The sequence below is a fragment of the Enhydra lutris genome, unplaced genomic scaffold, assembly GCF_002288905.1.
Source record: "Enhydra lutris kenyoni isolate GAN:26980312 unplaced genomic scaffold, ASM228890v2 scaffoldscaffold17, whole genome shotgun sequence".
Classification (NCBI taxonomy): domain Eukaryota; kingdom Metazoa; phylum Chordata; class Mammalia; order Carnivora; family Mustelidae; genus Enhydra; species Enhydra lutris.
Window position 1 is genome coordinate 1657471 of NW_019154101.1, and position 23020 is coordinate 1680490.

At 42.0% G+C, this 23020-nt stretch overlaps 1 protein-coding gene across 1 annotated transcript in view; it reads left to right on the plus strand.

Annotated features, from left to right (window-relative positions):
* Positions 1-21734, plus strand: part of LOC111147813 (TNF receptor superfamily member 21) — a 67078-nt gene extending 45344 nt beyond the window's left edge. The window contains exons 5-6 of the mRNA XM_022504060.1: positions 18738-18966; positions 20288-21734. Of these exons, the coding sequence (XP_022359768.1) occupies positions 18738-18966; positions 20288-20517 (459 nt within the window). The 3' untranslated portion in view covers positions 20518-21734. The remainder of the gene's footprint in view (positions 1-18737; positions 18967-20287) is intronic.
* The last annotated feature ends 1286 nt before the right edge of the window (positions 21735-23020 follow it).

Sequence of the window (23020 nt, forward strand, 5' to 3'; positions counted from 1 at the left end):
GTAAGAGAGAGAGAGTGGGTGCACAGGTGATGGGAGGGGCAGAGAGAGAGAGAGGGAGACGCAGACTCTCCTGATGTGGGGTTCCATCCCAGTTCCCCTGGGATCATGACCTGAGCAGAAGGTAGACACTTAACTGGCTGAGTCAGCCAGGCATCCCCATCTAGAATCTTTAAAAAAATTCTGCTCCTTGGACCCTACTGTGGACCAGTCAGATTAGAATCTCTAGGGGAAGGACCACAAATCACCATTTGAAAAAGTTGCCTAAATAATGCTGATGAACAAAGTTGAGAATCACCGTGTTTGGGGTACGTTCAAGCATCAGACTGTACGGCCAGATCTGCATCTTGTTATCTCATGTACAGTCTCATTTTGCATAACACACTTGGAACACATCTAAGAAGGAAGATTTTTATTTTTGTCTTTTTTCCTATTCTCACCCCCTCTCCCGCTCCCCGGCCAATGCCCCCAGGATACTTCTTGTGATGTTGTTTAGAGACGCTCAGTCTTAACCTTCTGAGGATGGCGGTGGTGCTCACAGCAGAGGGTAACAGGATTGATCGGTCCTTCTTCTTGGGCTTGTTCATTCTGCCCATCACATGGGAAGTGACGGGACCCAGGAGAGGGGGATTTACTAATAGTGGTGACTTAAGTAACTGGTCACTTAGCTTTGGCTTTGGAACCTGACAGCATTGGATTTGAATCCTGGCTCTGATACTGATTAGCTGGGTTACTAAGGGCAAGTCACTTAACTTTCTCTGCTTCCATTTTCTCATGTGTAAGCCAACCTTATAGGCTAATTAAGATTAGGTTACATGGGATGCCTGATGCAGTGAAGGTGTTTTTTAAATGGTAGTTATGATCAAAGCATAACTGGTTTTTCTTAGCCTTTCCTTAATCCTGGTATGCATCCCTGAAAGGCCATCCATTAAGTACAAGTTTGGGTATGGACTTCTATGTCTCACAAACTTCAATTAAAGTTTCCAAATAAATTCCCAAAGTAAAGGAAATGTTGCCACCGAGACCTGATAAAACCCCACTTAAAATTTAAAAGGCCATTCTGTCGCTGTTATTTTTCAGGGCTCTAAATTCGTTACCTAAAGAGCTGGAGAGAGACGTTCCCCCATCAACTCTAATTCACGACCATTATGTACCAAATTTTGTATATCAAGGGACTCAATTTTATATATTTGAGAGGTCCAAGTGCTTCTATTTTTTTATACCAACATTGTAGTCTTTCTTCACTATGGAAGGAAACATTCATCAGGAGGATCTTTTATTTAAGTGACTGGATAAAATTTACAGGTGTTAATTGATGCCAAAAGTGGTCTTTGAACTCCTGGCCTATTTTTAACTTCTTTGAGATATGGAATTTCAGAAAAAAAATATTTATGAATAGATGGGTGGTAAACATGCAAAGGCACACACCAGTGTTTTGTGACTTCCTGAGGACGGTATCAGAAGTATGGCTCAAACGTGAATGGGCTGCCTTGGAATGCTGACTTTTAAGGAAGGAGCTGGTAGGATGAGCAGAAGACCTGAAGAAGGATGGAGATCCTGGAGAATAAGCCATTCTGTTTTTTCGACAATACTTATAAGAAAGGGAGAATGTGGTTGATGCAATGTTAGGATTTCGTTAACATGGAATACTTGATAAAGTGGAAAGATGAGGGGCGCCTGGGTGGCTCAGTGGGTTAAAGCCTCTGCCTTTGGCTCAGGTCATGATCCCGGGGTCCTGGGATCGAGCCCCACATCTGGCTCTCTGCTTGGCGGGGAGCCTGCTTCCTACTCTCTCTCTGCCTGCCTCTCCGCCTACTTGAGATCTCTATCAAATAAATAAATAAAATCTTAAAAAAAAAAGATTAAAAAAATAAAGTGGAAAGATGATCATAATGAATTTTTAAGGGAAAAGGAGGTATCTCAGTATAAATCTAACCATGGGAAAACAAAAGCATGGGGAAATGAAAAAGCATAAATGTTCACGTTCTAGTACTAAATCCAGGTGGTACGATTAGAAGTGATTTTTCTTTTTTATTATTTTCTGCAATGAAAACACATTACTTTTGTGATTTAAAGTATTTCTTCAGATGACTGAGCTGAAGGGGCACCCGAGAAAGGATAGGTAGGGCTTTGTTTGTGCTAAACTGAGAGAGCAAGGCCCTCCTCATTGCGGTTTCGGGAGAGCAGACAGCGGTTTGTGTGCCAATCCATTCTTCCTTGTTAGGATTGACTGAGGTTTGTGATGTTGGGTCAGATTTGGTCCCCCACCCCTCAAAATTGCTAAGATTTACTTCGCTTTTGTGTTCTGCAAGTCTGTCTCATTTTTCGGTTGTACACTCAGTATTTAGAGTCTGGTTCTCGTCTTCGGGGTTACTTCTTGTTTGGAGGGGGTGGTGATGATGGTAGAGTATTGACTGAAGCACATGACTTGTATGTTTCCCTGATGATTCTGTTGCGGTCCATGAATGTCTCCTGAGCACCTGCTTTATTCCAGGCCGTGTTATAGGTGCTGGGAAAGGTGGGCTCAAAGTCTCTGCAGAGGAGACTGATCAAGAGACTGATTCAGGGGCTCCTGGGTGGTTCAGTGGGTTAAGCCTCTGCCTTCAGCCCAGGTCAGATCTTAGGGTCCTGGGATCGAGCCCCACATTGGTCTCTCTGCTCAGTGGGGAGCCTGCTTTCCCCTCTCTCTCTGCCTGCCTCTTTGCCTACTTGTGATCTCTCTTTGTCAGATAAATAAAAATCCTAAAAAAAAAAAAAAAAGAAAGAGACTGATTCATAACAAAAATCATGGAGATGGTGAAGGAGAAGCGAAACAAAATACATAGTCCCCAAGTGCCAAACTCTTGTACCCTTCAGTTCTTTCCTCTTATCTGGTCTATATCCAACAAGATTCTAATATCTATTTTGTTATTTATTTTTCAAGGGAGAGTGGCATCAATGCATCCTACAGCTTTCTCTGTGGTCCTAGTGTAGCCTGTGTGTGATGACGGAGGCTAAGAAGCCAATATTAAGTTTCTCGGTCCGTGTTTTAATAATGCCCATCATTGTCTAGCAACACTGTGGACCCAGCTCTTGACTCTAACTGGAATAGCCAATGAGCATGGATTTCTGGCTTCCAGCTCTTATTAGTCGCACAGTATGTAATTGTCTGCAGGTTATCTCTGAGATTAGTTCAGTCAAACAAGACACAGAATGCGGGGACATAATCAAGACTTATTCTTCCCACTTTATGATGGATTTGTATTCTTTGTGTATTGTGGTACTGCTGGGGACTTGAGACTTGGCCCTAGGAGTTAATGGAAACTTAATGTGTAAAAATGACTGTATGTGTATGTTTGAAAATGGTTAATGTTTTTTTCTATTCATGAACCGGAGAACACCCACGTTCTGTTCCACTCAAAGGATTAGCTTGGTGTGGTACCTTTTAGCTACCTCTGTCAGGAACAGCTGGTCCATCATTAACCACGGTGGCCTATTAGCCATTTTTTAATTAAACACATCCAGAGTCTGACTTTTTCTTTTTTTAAAAAATTTATTTATGTACTAAAAATATTATATAGGAATACTCACTTTTGGGTGTACTGTTAAGTCCTTTTTTAAAAAATGAAGTTTCAAGAGCAGTTTTAGGTTTAAAACAAAATTGAGAGGGAGTTACAGAGATTTCCCATATACCTTCTTCTCCAACATATGCGTAGCCTCTCCCACTGTCAATATCACTTACCAGAATGGTGCATTTTTTTTTTTTTTAAACCGGGGATGAACCTACATTGACGGATAATGATCACCCCAAGTCCATACCGTAGAGCTCAGTAAGTTGTGTATTCTATAGGTTTGGACAAATGTATAATGACATATATCTATCATTAAACTGTCATACAGAATATTGAGATTGCCCTAAAAATCCTCTGTGCTCTGCCTATTTATCTCTCCCTCCTACCCCACCCCCGACAACCACTTATCTTTTTACGGTCTCCATGGTTTTGCCTTTTCCAGAATGTCATATAGTGGGAATATGCAGCCTGTAGCCTTTTCAGATTGGCTTCTTGCACTTACTTACTTATCCATTCACCTGCCTGCCTCTTTCTTTATCAGAGGTATGAGTTGTATTTTTCGAGGTCTGCCTCTGAAGCCTTCCAAAACCAAACGCGTTCTTCCCATCCAGGGCATCAGCATTTGGTAGAAGCAGCAAAGCAATGGGACAATAGTTGGACGTTACTGGGACTTTGCCAAAGCTATTTAAAAACCCTAATACAGCTTTCCAAATTGTATGCTCTCTTTAGTTCCATCCTTTTACTTTGATTTTTTTTTCCCCTGAGGCTTTATTTAAAGAAAGACTTGTAAGTAGCATATATTTAAGGTTTCAAAAAATCTAGTCTGACAGTGTTTGTCATTTAATTAGAAAATTTGAGCGTGGTTACATTTCTTATGTAATTCCTCATATATTTGGGTTTAAATCTACTGGCTGATTTTTTTTTTTTTAATTTGTCCTGTCCCTCTCTTTTTTCCCCTCTTCTTTCTTGCCATCTTTTGGATTAATCAAGTATTTTTTATTATTCCACTTTCCTCCTCTTTCAGCTTGTTAGTTATAAATGTTTTACTTTACTTTTAATGGTTCCATAGAGATGACAACTTGCACACTTAAATTATGGGAGACGTTTCCTCAGTGTGTACTTCTTACTATATCCAAACAGCACAACGGCCTTAAGAGACTTTAATTCTATTTATCCTTCTCTTGCATTACATTTTTTATTGTCATGAATTTTAACACCACGCATTTCTTAGCTCCCAAAAGGCATAATTATTATGATTGTACACAGTCGGGGTTCATGTGGATTTACCTGCATATTGATCTTTTCTGTCATTCTTCATTCCTTTCTACAGCTTCAAATTCTACGTGAGGTCATTTTTCTTTGGCCTCAAGAATATTTAGTGCAGGTTTCCAGCAATAAATTCTGTTTTTCTATGTCTGGAAAATGCCAACTAAATAAATAAATTATGTTATTTCCCCTCCCCCTTTTTAAAGATTTTATTTACTTATTTGACAGAAAGAGAGTTCTGAGAGAGAACGTGAGCAGGAGCGGGGGCAGAGGGGGAGGGAGAAGCAGGCTCCCTGCTGAACAGGGAGCCCAATGCAGGACTCCATCCAAGGAGTCCATCCAAGGACCCCAGAGATCATGACCTGACCTGAAGGCAGACACTCAATGACTAAGCCACCCAGGTGCCCCTCCCCTTTGTTTTTGAAGGATAGCTGGAGAAGAGAATTGAGTTTGACTTATTTCCTTTTGTTGCTTTCATATCTGGATTTAAGCTTCCCCTGCTAGAGAGCAAAGAGGATGACGGGACTTTCTGTTTATATCCATATTACATAACAAATTAGGTGTATAGTATTATACCAGACACTTTGGGCAACTCAAAGATGAGTATAAGACAGGGTCACTGCTGTCAAGGAAGCTTACAGTTGAATGGAAGAAACATATCTACTTACATAGTTTAAGGGAATAAATCCACAAGGGTGGGATGAGGGAAAGTGCTGGATGTAGAGCTAATCGGCCATTATGACTCCACATGGGAACATGAGTGTGGGGATGTATGCCAGGTTAAATTCCTGCCCTGGCAACATATCACTTGGGAAACATTCTGGTAAGTTACCTGGCCTCTCTGCCTCAGTTTGCTCCTGAGGAAGTGCCAACACCATGAGTGCCTGTCCTATGAGCTGTTGTGAGAATTAGTTGAGTGTGCCCTGCAGTAAGTACCTGGTGAATGTTTATTCATAGTTGCAATTATTTCCTGGCTCTAGAGGCAAGAGAGGTGGAAGAATGCTTCTGAGTAGTCCCAAAGCATACACATAATGGGCCCTTTAAATCCTGAACACCGAAGGGTTCGTTACTGACTGGTGGGGAGGTACCTCCATGCAACACTGCTTACAGGGCACGGCGGGACATTGGGGTTGCCATCTGGGTCCAGTGCCTAAGAACTGGAAATTCCAGCTAATGGTAAATATTTATTTCTTAGTGCCTGAGCAAATGTTCCTAGGCTGGGAATGTTTTCACTGGGAAGAAACAAAGGTGATGGTATGTGTGAAGATAATGGTCTGCTTTCTCACTGGCTGTCAGAAAAAGGGCAACAAAATTGAGAAACTTAATTTCTAGGTTTACTCTTCCCTCCCCTCTCCTCCCCTCCATCCCCTCCTCCCTCCCTACCCCCGCTCCTACCTTTCCCTCTACTTTCTTTTCTCTCCTGGACTGGGTATATTCAAATAAGCTTAACCAGTGCAAACTTTTTCTTTTCTTTTTTTCGGCTACTTCAAGGGGGTGGGCTTGTTTTTTTTCTCTATAGGAAACCTTGGATGAATGATTTCTTGGATTCAGATATTTCCATTTAACATGGGAAATCAAGTGGTTATCCAAATTAAATGAGATACTGTTTTGTTAAACTGTGGGATATAAGAAAGCGAGGTAGTAAAGTGATGTTTATGGCTAGCTCCGGCAGTAATTGTGATCTGAATTTCAGTATTCCTCCATTGTCTCATTTTGATAAGGGATGGAAAAAGGAATTTTATCTACATTAAAAAATGATAATCTTAAAAGCAACTACAGTGATTTAAAATAACATGAAGTATTACTCCAGCTGTCTGCTCTGACCATAGATTCACAAATGTAAAGAATTGGTGCTGGTTGGGGGTGCCTGGGTGGCTCAGTTGGTTAAGCGTCTGGACTGTTGGTTTCAGCTCAGGTCATGATCTCACGGTCGTGAGACTGAGCCACACATGTGCTTGAAATTCTCTCTCCCTCTGCCCCTCCCCCAAATAAATAAATAAATAAATAAATAAACTAACTCTAAAAAAGAATTGGGGCTCATCAGGCAGGGGAGTTGGGCATCTTTTCCCTCCTTCCCTCCTTCCATAAGATTAGATAGAGTAAAACTCCACCATAATTTAATTAGTGGGCCTGGAGCCAAGGTGGTTGTTGTGGGCTGCTGTGTAGTGGAATGATCCTTTGTTAGAGATTCTTGAACCCTCCCAGAAACCACGCAGGAGACCTATGTTCCAGAGACTGAGTCTTCCCCCCGCCCCCCGACTAGAGTAGTCAGTGTTTGGAGACTGGATGGCTTTTGCTCTGTAAAATCAACTGGGAGAATCTTGACAGCGCCCAGAGCACCGGGCATTCTGTTTTGGCAAGGACAGCACCGCTGCTTCTAGAAGCGCAGAGGGAACTATGGCTGCTGATTTTTCTGTTGTTTACCAGCTGCAGGATGCAGCTGTCCTTATCTACGGTCTGACTGAGACCAGCTATTTTCAGAAATTTAATACAGTGAGGGCGAGTTGAGGCAAATAGCAGCTGTACGTTTAACTGCTGACTTTTTGGCTATTCAAATTTGTCTTTGTCTTTAATTTGCCAGTTGGTCATCTCTGAGGAAATGGGAATTATTATCCCCAGGCCCTAAGTTGTGAGCTGAACTCGCCTGGATCTTGTGCCCACAGCGCTGAGGGTCATTTGAGGTCAAATTACTTCCTTTGCAGGGCCAGACTGTGGGCTCTGGGGAACCCCTGGTGTGGTGAGAAGGGGACTTTATAAAGGGATTGCTGCCACAGGACAGGCCCAGGTCCATTCAGCGGTGCTTGTGTGGAGGGTGGTCATCAGTACAAAGAAGTGAGATCTGTGACTAAGCCTTTAGGTGTTTGATGTCATTTCAGGCCATTCTACTATTACCATATTCCTAGGTTTCATCCAATTAGTCAACAATCTTTACAGTCTTTTGTGAGCACCACCTGTGTGTCTGGTACTATGTAAAGGAGGAAGATGATCTCTGGGGCTTTCAGTAGCTCAGTCACCAAGATGAGGACTCTTAGGCAAATAATGACAATTCAGTGTGATCAGCAGGTGTTAGAACGGAAGGGTACACAGGAAATTACCAGGTTGTAGTGGGAGGCAGGGGTACTGACCCACCAGAAAACACAGAGAAAACAAGAGCAGACATGTGTTTGTCCATGTGAAAGTCATTTTTTTTTAAGATTTTATTTATTTATTTGACAGAGATCACAAGTAGGCAGAGAGAGAGAGAGAGAGGAGGAAGCAGGCTCCCTGCTGAGCAGAGAGCCCCATGCGGGGCTCGATCCCAGGATCCCCGGATCATGACCCGAGCCAAAGGCAGAGGCTTCAACCCACTGAGCCACCCAGGCGCCCCTTGAAAGTCATTTTTTAAAGAAAAAAACCTGACCGTAGATTCTTTCGAGACCAGGTTTTGGTCCTCATCCCTGAGATTTTCCCATCTCAGGGAAAGGAGGTTCTGCCCCCAGAAGAAGCCTTTGACTCTGCAAAGAACACTTGTTTTACTGAGAAACTTGTTGTGTTTTGCTCACTTGCAAGCTTTTCAGAAAGCTTTCACTGTTGTGCAGTATGAAAAGTACAGGAATAAAGGTGCAGTGTCTCACTCGAAAGGCTGGAGTTTGAACTTTGAATCTCTAAGAACTAATAGAAGAGACTGGCGGATCCAACAATTTGACTTTCGACTTCTTAAATTCACAGCTGGCCTGTAGGCATCTGGGAAGGATTAGAGACAGAGCGTAGATACTGGAGATCATGAGGATAAATGCCTCCTCCTGCACTTGACATTGAGCAAGGGCTCGGTACATGTTTGCTGCTGTCTTCTGTATTGAGATTTGAATTCTGCGTTCTCCTTTTTTGACTCAAGAGCAAATGGTACCCCTCTGCACATTAAGAAGAAAGGGAACCAACATTTGCTGAGTACGTGCTGTGTCCCAAACACCGTCCTGGTGCTTGACACCTGTGATTACCTAGCAAGCTTTCACGAAAGGTCCTGAGAGGTTTTGGTCAGCATTGGAATTCAGACATATTTCTGTATTGTGTTGAAGGCCATGTTCAGTGTTTGAGGCACCACTCTACATAAGACTAAAGAAGCTAGTAGAACATTACCATTTATAGTTGTAAGATAGATCCCTATTTGGGAGGTGTTAAAATGTGAAAAAATTCACATCATAGAATTGATCAAATATGATGTAGTTGAGGTTGAGTGTACAGTTTATAAGGAGAAGTCTAGAAGCAGATTCTTGGGGTCTTGAGAGCGATACACTCTGTTTCCTAACATGTATTCACACAAGCTTTTATTTTTTTTCCTTTTTAAAATTGTCTTTAAGAATAAGATAGGATTAACATAAGCAACGCATTTAGTAAACACTGATGGAACACCCAATATGTTTCGAGCCCTGTACCAGACACTGGAGATACTAGATGAGAACACACCCATACCAAACACACACAAAACAAAACACAAAAACAGGGAATCCTCCCTGAAGATGCTGAGAGTTTTATAGGAGGGATGGGTATGTGAGCCACAATGTAGAGGACATTCTGTGGACTTGAAGTGGGCTTTTATTTTTTTCCTGAGACACAGTGTCTCCATGTTCAGAAAAGGTCAAATTTATTAGTCGATGACACCTCTAACCCCTTAATCCACACCCTTGCTGGCTTTCTCAAAGAATCCATTGAGAGGAAATCAGAATCAATATTTGTGAAAATAAGCTTATTTTCTCCATTGACTACCAGTACTGGATATCATATTTTTATTTATTTTTGAGGCCAAAACTTGTATCTGGATAAAGCTTCATAGCTTCCAGTTTGGGCCTAGTTTCTCCATCCTTTTTTTATGAGATTGTCTCTTGATCTGTCATAACTCATGTGCCTATAACATACAATTGATAATGAGAAATTGCATCAAGGTCAACAGCAGGTTTTATGATACACCAGTTGATTTCAACATTTTAAGTACATATTCCTCATATTCTTTGGGAGCGTCAGCTGTGACTCCTGATTTTCCCATAATATATTTTTTTTTTCCACAGAGAAACTTTGATTTATTCACAATTGGGTTTTGTCAGGGGACAGTTGGGATGACCAACCATTGAAATGACTTGTCACCAAAAAAAGAACTAGGAAAAAACATGGGGAAATTCTTCTTTGTTTTTATTCTCAGAACAGGAGGTAAGTCTCTTCTGACAATGATAGAAAACACTAAAGTCATACAAGAAAGAATCAACTTCTTAACATTACATGTACAACCCAGAAACCATCATAGGCAAAATCAAAAGACAGAATAATGACTGGAAGAAGTCATTTGCAAGATAGGGTTAATAGGCTTTAAGAAAAATGAAGAGCTTTTACAAATGAATTAAGAGACTGATGGCCCAAAAGAAAAATGGGCCGTCTGTGAACGAGAGAGTTCACAGAAAAGGAAATACTGAAGATTCTTTAAGGTGGGTTTTTTAGCCTTGTTCAGAATAGGGAAGAATTAAAATGGGAACCTATACTGAGATACGGTTTTAAGCTCTGAGATGGTAAGGAGGGAAAGGTATGACACCATTTTTGTGTTGTGAGGGTATAGGAAAAGAAGCCCAGTGTTCGTCCTGATGTGTGTACACTTCAGCCCAGCCTTTCTGGAGAACCAATTGGTATTTTCTCCCAAAGTATATGGCAGCTGACTACTGACCTTGCACTCCCAGGAATATGTCCTACCTATCGTCCCGCCTACCTCCGCCATGTGTGTAGAAGATTGCAAGCCCCAGTATTCCTCGTAGCATCCTTTGTAATAAAAGAGTGGAAACAGCATAAATGCCCTTCAACAGAGAACAGGTCATGTAAGTTGTGGAACATCCACACAGTGGAACGGTCTGCACTTGTCGAAAGGAGTCAGTCAGCCATTTATGTGTTAACCTCGAGAACTGTTTTTAAATGATAAAAAGGCAGAGTGTACAACATTGGGTGTGCTCGGCTGCCATATTGTGTTAAAATAAAAAGTGAAAGTTAAAAAAATGTAATAAGTGCAAAAGAGCTGGGATTGGGTGGAGAATACATATTACCTATTTATTGGCGTATCAACTGTGTGGAGGAAGACACGAGGAATTGGTAAGAGTCACCACTGGCAGGGGAACTGAGTAGCTGAGGGAGAACTATTTTTCGCGGTAGCCCATTCGTACTGGTGGAATTATATACCAGGTATATTCTGATTCTAATGGTATGCATCCAACTAATGATCTTATTAAATAATACTAATTTAATCAAATTGAGCAAGTTCAGAAACACTTTGAGTCACTGAGATGAGCGTGAGCCTTCTTACCTTAAGGTCATAGGTTTCCTATTATGAAGTTACTTTCTATCTTCCACAGTGCCTTAAGGCAAGCTTGTAAGATTCATGCAACTTCTTTTCATGGTTAGAATTGTTCAAAGGCTGTTTTGTGGGAAAGGCTTCCTAATGGGTTCTCAGTGAGTGAAATTTAGGGAAGCCCACGTCATTTCCAGCAGCATGATCTCCTCATGTGTCCTCGGGACTGAGCTCTTGTAAGGCTCAGCAGTATGTTTGAATGAGAGTGAGCTCCAGCTCTGAACCAAGAGAGCCCACTTACTCTATCATCACATCCTTTTTCAAGAAAGCTAGTCAGTGAGTCAGCTCAGGGCTGCAACATTACTGTTGATGTCAGCAGCCTGGACAGCTTGGAGACACATGCGCCAGCAGCTGGGCGGGGCTCACCCTCCCTTCCTTCTCCCTCCAGAGCCAGCTGGTTCTTACCAGCTCTGGCAGCTTCAGACAGCACTACTTGTGGCTTCCTGTGGCTTTTCCCCCTCTGTATCCAGGAGAGGAACAGATCCCTTGTTTAGGGCAATGATTAGCCACTCCACTTAAATGTGGGTGGATTTAAGTTTTGAAGTTAACTCTTAGGAATGAACAGAATGGATGGATGACATATACACTCAAGACTAGCAACTACCTTGACTTGGGCTTGGGGTAGTTAAGGGAGAAACACACTCTGGCCAGCTAACCTGGGATAAAATTTAAAAATAGCCTTAAGTGAGGTGGCAACTGATACAAAATACTTTCATTATGCTATGCTTGGATTGATCTAGGGAGTGTGTGTGAGGTGTCTTTTAAAATAATTTCCCAATGCCTTTGCCATTTTTTGGCCAATTTAATCCTCTGAGCCTCCCGAGGGTGAGTTCCTTCTTTCTGCAGGCTCTGCTGGGGCTCCAAGCTCTCGGAGACTCAGTGTCCATTCAGCTCCACTACGGCCTTGGTCTGACACAGGGCTTCCCAGGGAAGCTGAGCAGGGCTTCTTGGCACTGCACTCCTCTTCCTGCTTGTATCCCATGACCTCCAGGGGCCCTGGGGGCAGCTAGACCACATAAGGCCAGCAATGTCCACTTAGCAACTGATGATTTTATTTTAAATGCTAGCCCATTCCCTGCTTATGCAATGGAAGCACCTCCTTGTCTCCCTTTCCTGTAGCAAGGGCTGGGCAAGAGAAGAAAGGTGGAAAGACAACAGACTAAAGAATCAGAAGCCTAGGAAGTTTGGGGAATTTTTGTCTTATAGTTATTTGGCTCTTAACCCTTTTGTAAAATTATTTTCCAAACTAAAAAATAAGAAAAGTTGAAAACATAGTAAACACTCCCAAACTTAACACCATTGAGATTTAACAGTTAATTCACATTTAACGTCTTTGCTTTATCCATATACATGCATGTGTATTTCTAGCTCATATTTCCATTTCCAAGACTTCCCTCCAAATGTCTTCAAACTGCTATCACTTCTTCTAAGGGCTAAGGAATCAGCATCTTTCCATGTCCTTCTTTTTTCACTTTTTCTTTGCAAAAAAAATTTTTTTACTCTGAAAATTTGGCTTATTCTTGCCAAGACCTCTTACCCTGAGTTGGATTTAATAAGAATTCACACTAGAAGAGTAAAGTCATTGTCTCCTACCCATTTTTTCCTTTTTATTCTTTTTTTTTTTAAAGGGAGAAATCATTGTATATCTCAGGTATTATTCACTATCTGAACTTAGGAACTGAATAGATTCAGGTAATTTTTTGAGAGACAGTTGGTAACTGTCATCATCTGAACCCTCATTTATGTCTGAAATCCTGAAATTACATAGATTGAGATAACAAAGCCCTCCTTGTTATCTACATTCCTGTTCTCTAAATGTGGGAACTATATAGATTCAGATAGTTAGATACTCATGGCAAGGGAGATAGCCTTTGCTTTTATCAGAGCCTGTTCTTATACACCTACTAGACCTACAGGAGGTCATGAAATCTAATTTGATTTCCATTACATGACCATATGGGAGAACAGGGGAAACAAGCTTGAGATGCTATCATCATCCTTAAATAATTTTAGTTATGTATTTATTTGTGACTGTAATTCCTTTGAGATGAAACTTCAGTGGCAGTTGAATGTCTTTGTTTTTTTAAACAGTCGCTGGTCTGTTGGGATCTGGAATATTTTCAAATATAAAACCAAGTTACTGGGCCACAGTTGAGGTGTCTGATAATTGCAGAATCTCTCATCTTTATCTCAGGGCCAGAGTGGAGGCCCTGCCTTTTGCCCTTCCCTCAGAAGCCAGAGCAGCTCCTTGTGGTCATGTGGTTGCTTGTGTTGGGCTTACGGGGGTTTGACATTTCCTGTAAATGTCCAGTGGGTCCAGACAGAGAAGTGACAAAAGCTCAGCAAAGAGGATCGCTTGGAAACTAGACAGGCCTGATCTTGAATCCTCGCTTTGTGACCTTGGGCAGGTTATGCAAACCTCTTAGAGGCTCAGTTTTCTCATCTGTCAGATGAAGCTCAGAAGAGATACCTTCACAGCAAATGAATTACTTATATTTCATGACGAATCATTTTGTCCAGTACTCGTAATGGTTTATTTCTTAAAGTCTCCGTTGTCTACTGGATCTGAGCAACAAGCGGGTCAGCTCAGATGGAATAGCAATTAGTTTTCATTGAATTTAGCAAATGGGCTTTTAAAAACCATTATTAAAGTGATGGAAAATTTCACAAACGTGGCATAGGATTTTCCCTTCTTTTTACATGTTGGGTGAGATCTGGAGGGAAAGTTCAGTGGAAAGGGTAAGCTTTGGCTTGTAAGGAAGCTTCTTCTTGAGTCTATCAGGCATATCTGGCTGTAGAGTGGGGAGAGGGGGCCTTGTGGAATCCAGCTGGGTAGTGCCAGGAGCCAAAGGGTTAAGTTGAACCACTTTAGCAGATTGGCAAGGAGCATCTAGGCTGGGTAATTAATGCTTCATTTCAGGGGGTCATTGATGCATCAAAGTTGTTAATTAGTTTTATGAAAACAGATTGTGCAACCACAGGGAGATTGTAATTGGGTAGTAATTGAAAATAACTCAGTGGTAAACCTTAGTTGAGTGAACCAGTTGGGGGTAAGTTGGAAGAAGAGAGGGAGTTGGGGTGGGTGGGTTGGGCGTGGGGAAAATGACATAGCAGGGCTGACAATAAATGAAACATAAGTTGAACAGAGAAGACCTGGTCTAATCTTTTTTGTTCAGAAATGAGGAAACCGGTCTAAGGAGGGAAGGGGTTTTTCTAAAACCACACAGCTAGTTAGAAGTCTTTTTCCTTTCTTCCCTTGCAGTGAAATCCCAGGATATTAATGACTTTGATGTTTAGGAGTTGACTATGCGGAACATCCAATGCACGCTGGAAAAGATTTCCTTAAGTGTATACTTAGGAAAGCTGCTAGATCACAGGAGGGAGGAAAGGTAGTCTTAGAACCTCATTTCATTTGTAAATCACTTTTGCCATGACCAAGGTTTGCAAGAATGTTCCTTTACCACCCATTGGAACCCAAGGACTTTCCCCCAGGACTAGAAAACTCTTCAGCCTTCCACAGTGTATCCTCTTAGGAAGGGCCAGTCAACGGGGAAGTGCTTTTTGGTTTGATATTAAAAGAGAAGACTTATTTTTGAGCTTCAGTTTCAAGCTGTAATTTAGCCAAGCACCAGAGTGGGCACTTGGCTTTGGAACCTGTAGGAACACAGGGTTGCAAGGACACAGCTGGAAATGGCTCATTCCAGTGTAGCCCAAATACAAGTTCAGTCACCGTTCTCACAAACACTACTACAAACCTCTGTAGCCCAGGGGTGTTCAAGCCTCCAAATTTCAATCAGTTCCTTGTTGACCTCATCCATTTGGCTGGTTCCATGTGCTCAGTGGTTCTGGAAATCAGAAAGGAAAATAGGTCAGCAGAGGAAGTTTAGGTGTGACCCAGCCATGGAGTTGAGGTGAACCGTTTATCTCTCTTCCCCTATCACCTGGTACTAGCATCTGGAAGGACTAAGTGGACTTGCATGGAGAGTAATCAGGAGGACATTTTGGGGCTCGATGGGCCAAAATAAATCACATGCTCTTTAAGGTCACACAATAGAACCACCTGTCTGGTGTTGGCTCCCTGGGGAGCTCTCCCCTCATTATCCCTGCCTCCTCCCCTTTCTTTGTGTCTTACCATCTCTACCTCATTTCCCCAGTGAGGCTTCCAAGTGAGCATGATGAGCTCATGGCTGGAAGGCAAAAAGAATTGGCTTTTTTAAGTTCTGCAAAGGGACTTTGATTATCTGGTGGATAGATGGCCCCCACTGGCCAAGTTTCCCGAGAGACCTTTCTCTTAAGGCTTAGTATCTACCTCACTGCAATAATTTGGGGGGCAGTGTTGCCCCTTTGGGCCTGTGAACTCTTCAGAAAAGTCTAGAGAGGCACTCAGCCAAGTAGGTGATCTTCAGACTCTCCTGTTCCTTGGCTACCACTGTAAATAGGAGCCACAGCAGCCATAACATTTTCAAGTTACCAAAGGGAAAACATACTTATCAGTGGTAACTACTTTTAAAAATAACATGTATTGTTTTTATAATCATGAAAGTTAATATTTCCCTGTGGAGAACTTGGAAGGCCCAAAGATGCATAAGGAAAAAATTAAGTCACTTGTAATCTATTTTGTGAATGTTTGGGTAAGTTCATGCTTATAGCTTTTGCAAGAGGGTGAGACCCTTTCCTGGCTTTCTTGTTTAGAATATTTGTCTTTCAGTATCTAAATCTTATTAGAGGTATTCTTTATTTGCTGTGAACTCAACAGTGAACTTTCTGAATCAATAAAGAATTAATTCATTCCACATGTCCTGATGACTTTACTTCCGATTAGAGCTATCAGAGGTCGTACAATGCTTGAGTTGCTGTGCTGCAATGCAATTTTGATGGATATTATAAATAGTAAGGTAAAGGGAGGAAAGAAGTTAAGTATCTATGAGCAGGTTTTCTTTTCCTATAAGAAAAAACTGCAGATAACTAGAAAAATCTGGAATGCAGCTGGTTGCTGTGTATCCTGGGTAAAGCAGGGGATGCCTATACTTAGTAGCTGAATAGATTTTCTAGAAAAATGATTGTCACATGATCTTGGGCTTTGGTTATGGTTGTTAACCCCACTGTGGTGACACTAAAACCATTCTTAGGGGCAGTTTCATATTCACCCGACTCATTGTTAATTACAAGAGAGCTTTCTGCAACAGTCTGTCTTTCTGAATGACATTGGAAATCATGTACTTAATTTCCACGGATAGGGTCCTTTGGCAAAAGTGGGGGAAAAATTAAATATTTAAAGTTTTGAACTAAATTCAGGAAATGGGTGGGTGGACTCCTTAGTCTGTTGGCATGTGATTTGTGGGCAGGAATTTCTCTCTTTAAGCAAGAACAGTGCACTATATTGACTGACCATGTTGTCCAATGTAATGTTGTTCCTGAGAACCAAAGTGTAGACAAGTGCTCTTTGTCTAATTGAGTGAATAAAAAATGTGTATTGGCATGAATGGCCATGTGCGTTTCAGGGAGGAGGGGCACATGCCAGGGCCCTATTGAATTAAAAAATTTAAAAGCACATACATAAAACTTTGTGGATTGGAAGGGGCAGCTGGGAATGCATTACCCAAGTCTTAAACTTGCACAGAAGGCAGAAGCAGGATATGGGTGGTTGTACAGAGGACAAATGCTGTTGGAACGGTAGACACGTGCAGTAATCGGTGGTCTTTGGAATCTGCAGTCAGTTGTAAGAATTTCTCAGGCCTTAAAGGTTGTAAAAGAGAGAGTTGTGTTTGCTTTGTGTTTTTTACAACCCTTCAACCCAATACTTTGAAATGAGGGTCAATGTCTTCCCGATTGAGGAACTCGAAAATGTTTTGCTTGTCACGTGTGAGTGAAGTCATGAGGGTTCTAATGAGTGGTGATCAACACTCCCTAAACCCTGCCCCGTGGGATCTGACCACCTGGCTCCCGGATTTGCATCCCTGCCAGAAGAGCCAATAAAAAGATTAAGGTCAATGGACTTGGTCCATTAAGGTCAATGCCACAAGTGCCTGCCAGAGTTTGAAAGCCTAGTGGCAAATGACAAGCGTAGTAGAGGTATCAAGCCGACTTGAGTTGCGCACTAGCCTTCTTCCCATGGCTGTGTGCCCTCTCTGGGCCTTAGTGGTTTCACCTGTAAAATGGGGGGATATGATCTATTATTTCCCCATTCCACAACTGGGTGCAAGCTGTGGTTTTTACCTCTCCCAGTCACTGTAGCAGCATCCTAACTGGTATCTCTATTTTGTTTCTTGCCCCCCTAAAATCTATTCTCCACATACCAGCTGATGCTCGTGAAGCTCACCATTTCCATCTGAAACCTTCTTGTTTGTTTGCTTACTTGTTACTGTCTTTCTGACCCTCCCCTCCAGAATGTAAGCTTCATGAAGGCCTCCATTAAATCCCTTGGAGCTGTACCCTGGCTCCCTGGGGGCGGTCTTCACTCTCTCCATCCAGATGCTTTTGCCTCTGGTGTTCTCGAGAGCTGCTCTGAAGTGGGAGTCAGGAAGCCTAGGGTCTAGCCTTAGTTCTGCCCCTTACTGGGCAGGAGCCTGTCATTAAGAAAGTCACATCATTTCTCTAGACCTCAGTTTCCTTACTTGTAAAGAGAGGGTGTATTAGTTTGCTTGGGCTACCATGATGAAGTATCACAGACTGAAACAGCAGAGACGGGTTTTGTCACAATTCTGGAGGCTAGAAGTTTGAAGTAAAGGTGTCCTCAGGCTTCTCTCCTTGACTTGTAGAAGATGGTAGCCTTCACCCTCTGTCTTCACATGGTCATCCCACTGTGTGTGTCTGTGTCCTAATGGCTTCTCATAAAGACACCAGTCATCATGGTATAGGACCCAACTATCCCCCAATCCCGTCTTTTTAAAGTTCCTTAGTTGGCCCTGTCTCTCTGTACAGTCACATTTTGAGGTTCAGGAAGTTTTGACTTCAACATATGAATTTTGATGGATATAATTCAATCCATACAGAGGAGAATGTGCTAGGTATTATCTAAGACCATTTCCAACTCTATCAAATTATATTTTAAGTTGGAGATCTTCTTTACTCCCTTGTCCAGTTCCCAGTTCCACTCCTCTGAAGTAACAGCTTGGTGCATATATACTTCCTTTTTTTTTTTTTTTTTTTTTTTGGTAAGATTTTATGTGAGAGAGAGAGAGAGAGAGAAAGCAAGCAGGAGAGGAGAGAAGCAGAGGGGGAAGAAGACTCCCTGCTGAGCAGGGAGCCTGATGCAGAGCTCGTTCCCAGGGGCCCAGGATCATGACCTGAGCAGAAGGCAGACCCTTAAGCGACTGACCCACCCAGGTGTCCCTGCTTCCTAATTTTTAATGCTTACACATAGCTCCATGTATATATTTGAAGGGTTTCAAAGTCTCTGTGTGTGTGTATTTAGCAATAATGTAAGTTATGGACTGTCAAAACAGCAGAATTTATATATAAAACAAATGGAACAAAAAGAACACCTGGGGTTTCAGTTTCATTTTTTTTCTCTCTAATTTTTGAAGTATGTAATAAAAAACATTTTTCTTTGTTTCCTCCCCCAGCTGGAAACTGACAAGCTGGCTCTCCCGATGAGTCCCAGCCCCCTTAGCCCGAGCCCCATTCCCAGCCCCAACACGAAACTGGAGAATTCCACTCTGCTGACGGTGGAGCCTTCCCCGCTGGATAAGAACAAGGGCTTCTTCGTGGATGAGTCTGAGCCCCTTCTTCGCTGTGACTCCACATCCAGCGGCTCCTCGGCGCTGAGCAGGACGGGCTCCTTTATTACCAAAGGTACGGGCTTGGCAGGATGGTTTCAAGGCGTATTCTGTAAGCCTCCCCCAGAGGAGACCCTGGGGTTTCTCCCCCAACAGTTGCACAGTCCAGTGGTAGCTGAGTCATTTGGGTGACCTGCCCAGGAAGATGTATCATAGACCCCAGGATGATGGGTCTCCTGGGCCTGAGAGAAACCACGTCACTCGTCAGCCACCACCCACCCTGAAGGTCTTTACAGCTCTGATTATCTGGCGGACAGTCTGCATTGGTCGCCCTTTATCCTCATGATTCTATCAAAGGTGTTTCAGGAAGGTCTGATAAAATGCAGTCTGGCAAGTTTTGTTGAAAATTATTTACCAGGTTTGTAGAATCCAAGGATTTAAAGTATAACCTATCTTGAGAGTCAGAAGTGTAGGTTTCAGTAACTCAAATTAAAATTAATCTTCTTAAGAATCGTTGCAAATAGCAATGTTTTAAGCATTGTAGGTTAGTATTTTGGTAAATAATTTGCCACTTGTGGTTTTTAATAGCACGATAGGGATCAGCACGCACGCTGTATTGACGACAAATTTTTGTTCAGAATTTCCCGGTTTGGGGAATTCCAATTATACTTTTGTGAAAGGGTTATATTTTATGTTTATAAAATATGTTCTATTTTCTATACCTTACCTATTTAGATTATCTCTTTTATATTTATATGAAAGATTTGTATTTTAGTTTGTATTTTATGTTCCATGTTATATTTTGGAGAAAACTTTTTTATAATAGTAATAAAAGTCACAGTCCTTCACCACATTGTGTGACGTCTGGCCCAAGAAGCAGTATTTTCTCATTTACGCGCTTTTGCTCTTAGCAGTTTAGTTTTAAAATTCGGCAGTGTCATATAGCAGTCAGATGAGCAGACTACATTGATCTGGAAGTTTTGAGAGCCAGGGAGGACTGAAGTCTTTGTTTAGTAAACACATTACGGATGGGAGAGGGTTGTTTCGTTGTGTTTTCATTTTATTTAAGTTTCTGTAAGTATTCCAGCATTCTCCTGAGTTTTGGAAGAATCTAGATATCTTTTAAGTCGTCATGCTAATGACAATCAACAACCCAGTCAAGTGGTTCCCTGTTTGATCTCCAGGACTCAAATCTTGTTTGTTATCTTTAGTGCAAGGCACATAAAAACTACTGGGTTGTTTAAAATGTGCCAGAGGTTCCCTTACTCACCTTGAGGGTAGGGGGTGGGGACAGCCTTCTAGGTGGGGAGCTGTCCCTCCTAGCTCTCCTCCTCTACTCGGTTTCCCCAGTACTGTCCCTTACCTCTGTCCCCTTCCCTCCCTTCTCCTCCCCGCAGAAAAGAAGGACACAGTGTTGCGGCAGGTACGCCTGGACCCCTGTGACTTGCAGCCTATTTTTGACGACATGCTCCACATTCTGAATCCTGAGGAGCTGCGGGTGATCGAAGAGATTCCTCAGGCTGAGGACAAGCTGGACCGGCTGTTTGAGATTATCGGAGTCAAGAGCCAGGAAGCCAGTCAGACCCTCTTGGACTCTGTGTATAGCCATCTTCCTGACCTGTTGTAGAACCCGAGGTCTGCTACGCTTTGGAAGTGACTCGGTTTAGTGGCAGGGTGGTTTTTCGTTGGTTTTGTTTTCGTTTTTCTAGCTTTTTGGGTGTGTGTGAGTGTGTGTGTGTGTGTGTGTGTGTGTGTGTGTTTAACAGAGTATCTGGCCAGTGTTTTGAGTTCTTTCCTTTTTTAACCCTTCTAGGACATTAGTCTATAAGCCTTCTCCAGGTGTAACTGTTGAAAAATACCCACCACTAAAGTTTTTTGGGTTCCATATTTTCTTCGTTTCGATTTCTTATGTATTTTCCGAATTGTTCTGTGCACTTTAAATTCACTTAATGGACCCCAAATGCAGTGTGACTTTCCTTGCACACTGGATTGTGAGGCTCTTAACCTCTTAAAAGTATAATGGCATCTTGTGAATTCTCTAAGCAGTCTTCATGTCTCAACATCCACGTCTGGTTTTTTTTTTTATTAATGATTACTATTTTTATTATTAATTGTAATTTACAAATTTTGTTAAGGGTTGAAGAAATGTAATACCCCGTTGAGTTACTGTAAAACAATTAGACTGAGTTCTCTTTTTAATATGCCTTGGTGTACAGTTCATATTCATGGCTGAAACTTGACCACACTGTTGCTGATTGTATGGTTTTCACTTGAGCACCGTGTAGAATGCTTGATTACTTGTGCTTCTCTTACGCTAATATGCTCTGGGCTGGAGACATGAAATCCTCAAGCCATCAGAACTTGCTATTTAAGTGGCTTGACAACTGGGCCACCAAAGAACTTGAACTTCATCTTTTTAGGAATTGAGCTGTTCTGGAACATACTGCTGCACTTTGGAAAGTCACAACTGAGAGCCAGTGGCACCTTTTTTCCATAGGGAATTTGCCCAGCTTTGCTTTAAAAGATGTCTTGTTTTTTATACACACATAGCCAGTAGGTCCAGTCCGCCTCAAGGCCTTGGTCTTGGTGGGTCTCCTTCGTCCTTCAATCACTTTAATTAAAAACGGCTGCAGCTGTAAGAACTCTTGTCCAATATATTTGCAACTCTGCTCCCATTTATAAACCTGCGCGCTCTCTAATGTTCAGTTGGCAGACTCGCATGCAAAGGTGGTGTGGACTCCCTTTGTGTGGGCGGGGGTTGTGGGTCGTGGTGAGGGACGGATATCAGAAAAATGCCTTCAAGTGTACTAATTTATTAATAAATATTAGGTGTTTGTTACTTGAGTAGTTTGAGTGTGTTTACTACTTGCCTTCTACATGTACTCAAGTTGTAACCCTTTGATGAGTCTCTTGGAAAAGAATGTGTGTATTCCAGAAATCTCAGCATTTCTGATCTGTAAATCATGCAGGTTAACAAAGCTTTGTGTCTGGAAGAGTATCTGGAGGTACGTAGAGAAGGATGACCAAGCGTTAAAGAGGACTAAACATTCCTGAGTCTTTTGAGGGTAAATCGGAGGCTCCTAGGTTTGGAGTTCATCCCTATTTTAGGAGATGAGGATTTGGAGGTGGAGAGGCGGAAATGAGGACCAGGCGCAGGAGTATATTCTTACTTGTGTCCATCTAGGAAGTTGACAACTCATGAGGGGTCTAGACCAGTTCACAGGCTTCTGTGTGAACCTTCTTTCTCCCTGAGTAGCTTCGGGGGGCTTTCTTGGCCATTGGGCAAGGTAAAGTCTTACGTTGAAGGAATATATTACATCACCTTATATGTATTGTTTTATATTACATTGTATCTTATATTTGATCACATAACTGCCTTAGCCTGAGAAACCCCAGCTCTGCAGAATTCCAATGGCCAGGCCATCAGCAATTTCGAGTTCCTCTTTCAGTGGGAAAGTAGAAGTATATGGCCTGTCTGAACACTTTGACTCCCTTGTCAGTGACATTAAAGGGCTTTTCTGCTTTCAACCACTTCCACGTGGCTGGTTTCTAGAGAATACTTCTGGCATTTGGTTTTATGATTCTCAGGCCAGGTTTCCCTTCCTCTTTTGTCAACAGAAGGCAGAAACCCTTTACAAACATAAAAGCAAAGTAGAATGGGTTAGAGATAGTGGGGGAGGAGACAGAGTGTGTTTTTCAGATGGTTTCAAGACTGCCACTTCTTTTTGTGGGGGCTGAAAACATAAATCAGTGTTGTGGTTATTAAGTTTGTAAGTTATTCATAGCTTGGGGATTATTTCTTAACCATTTATGCAGCTTTATACTTTACAAAGTGTTGTTTACATTGTCTCGTTGAAACCTTATAACTATCTTACAGGTACCATTGTTGTACCCATTCTGTAGATAAAAAATAGGCTTGTAAAGGCTAAGGAGCTTACTTAAGGCTCTGCAACAGTTGTACAGATCAGACTTGAATCTGAATCCCAGGCTGTCTACTCAGGACTGATAACCAGAACTACTTTGTCAGGCTGCGCCGGTGAGCACAGAGATCACAGTGATGAAATTTATTTGGCTTATAAGGAAAGCCTGATACTTAAAATTCAGTAAATAATTGCAAAAGTATAGAAGTG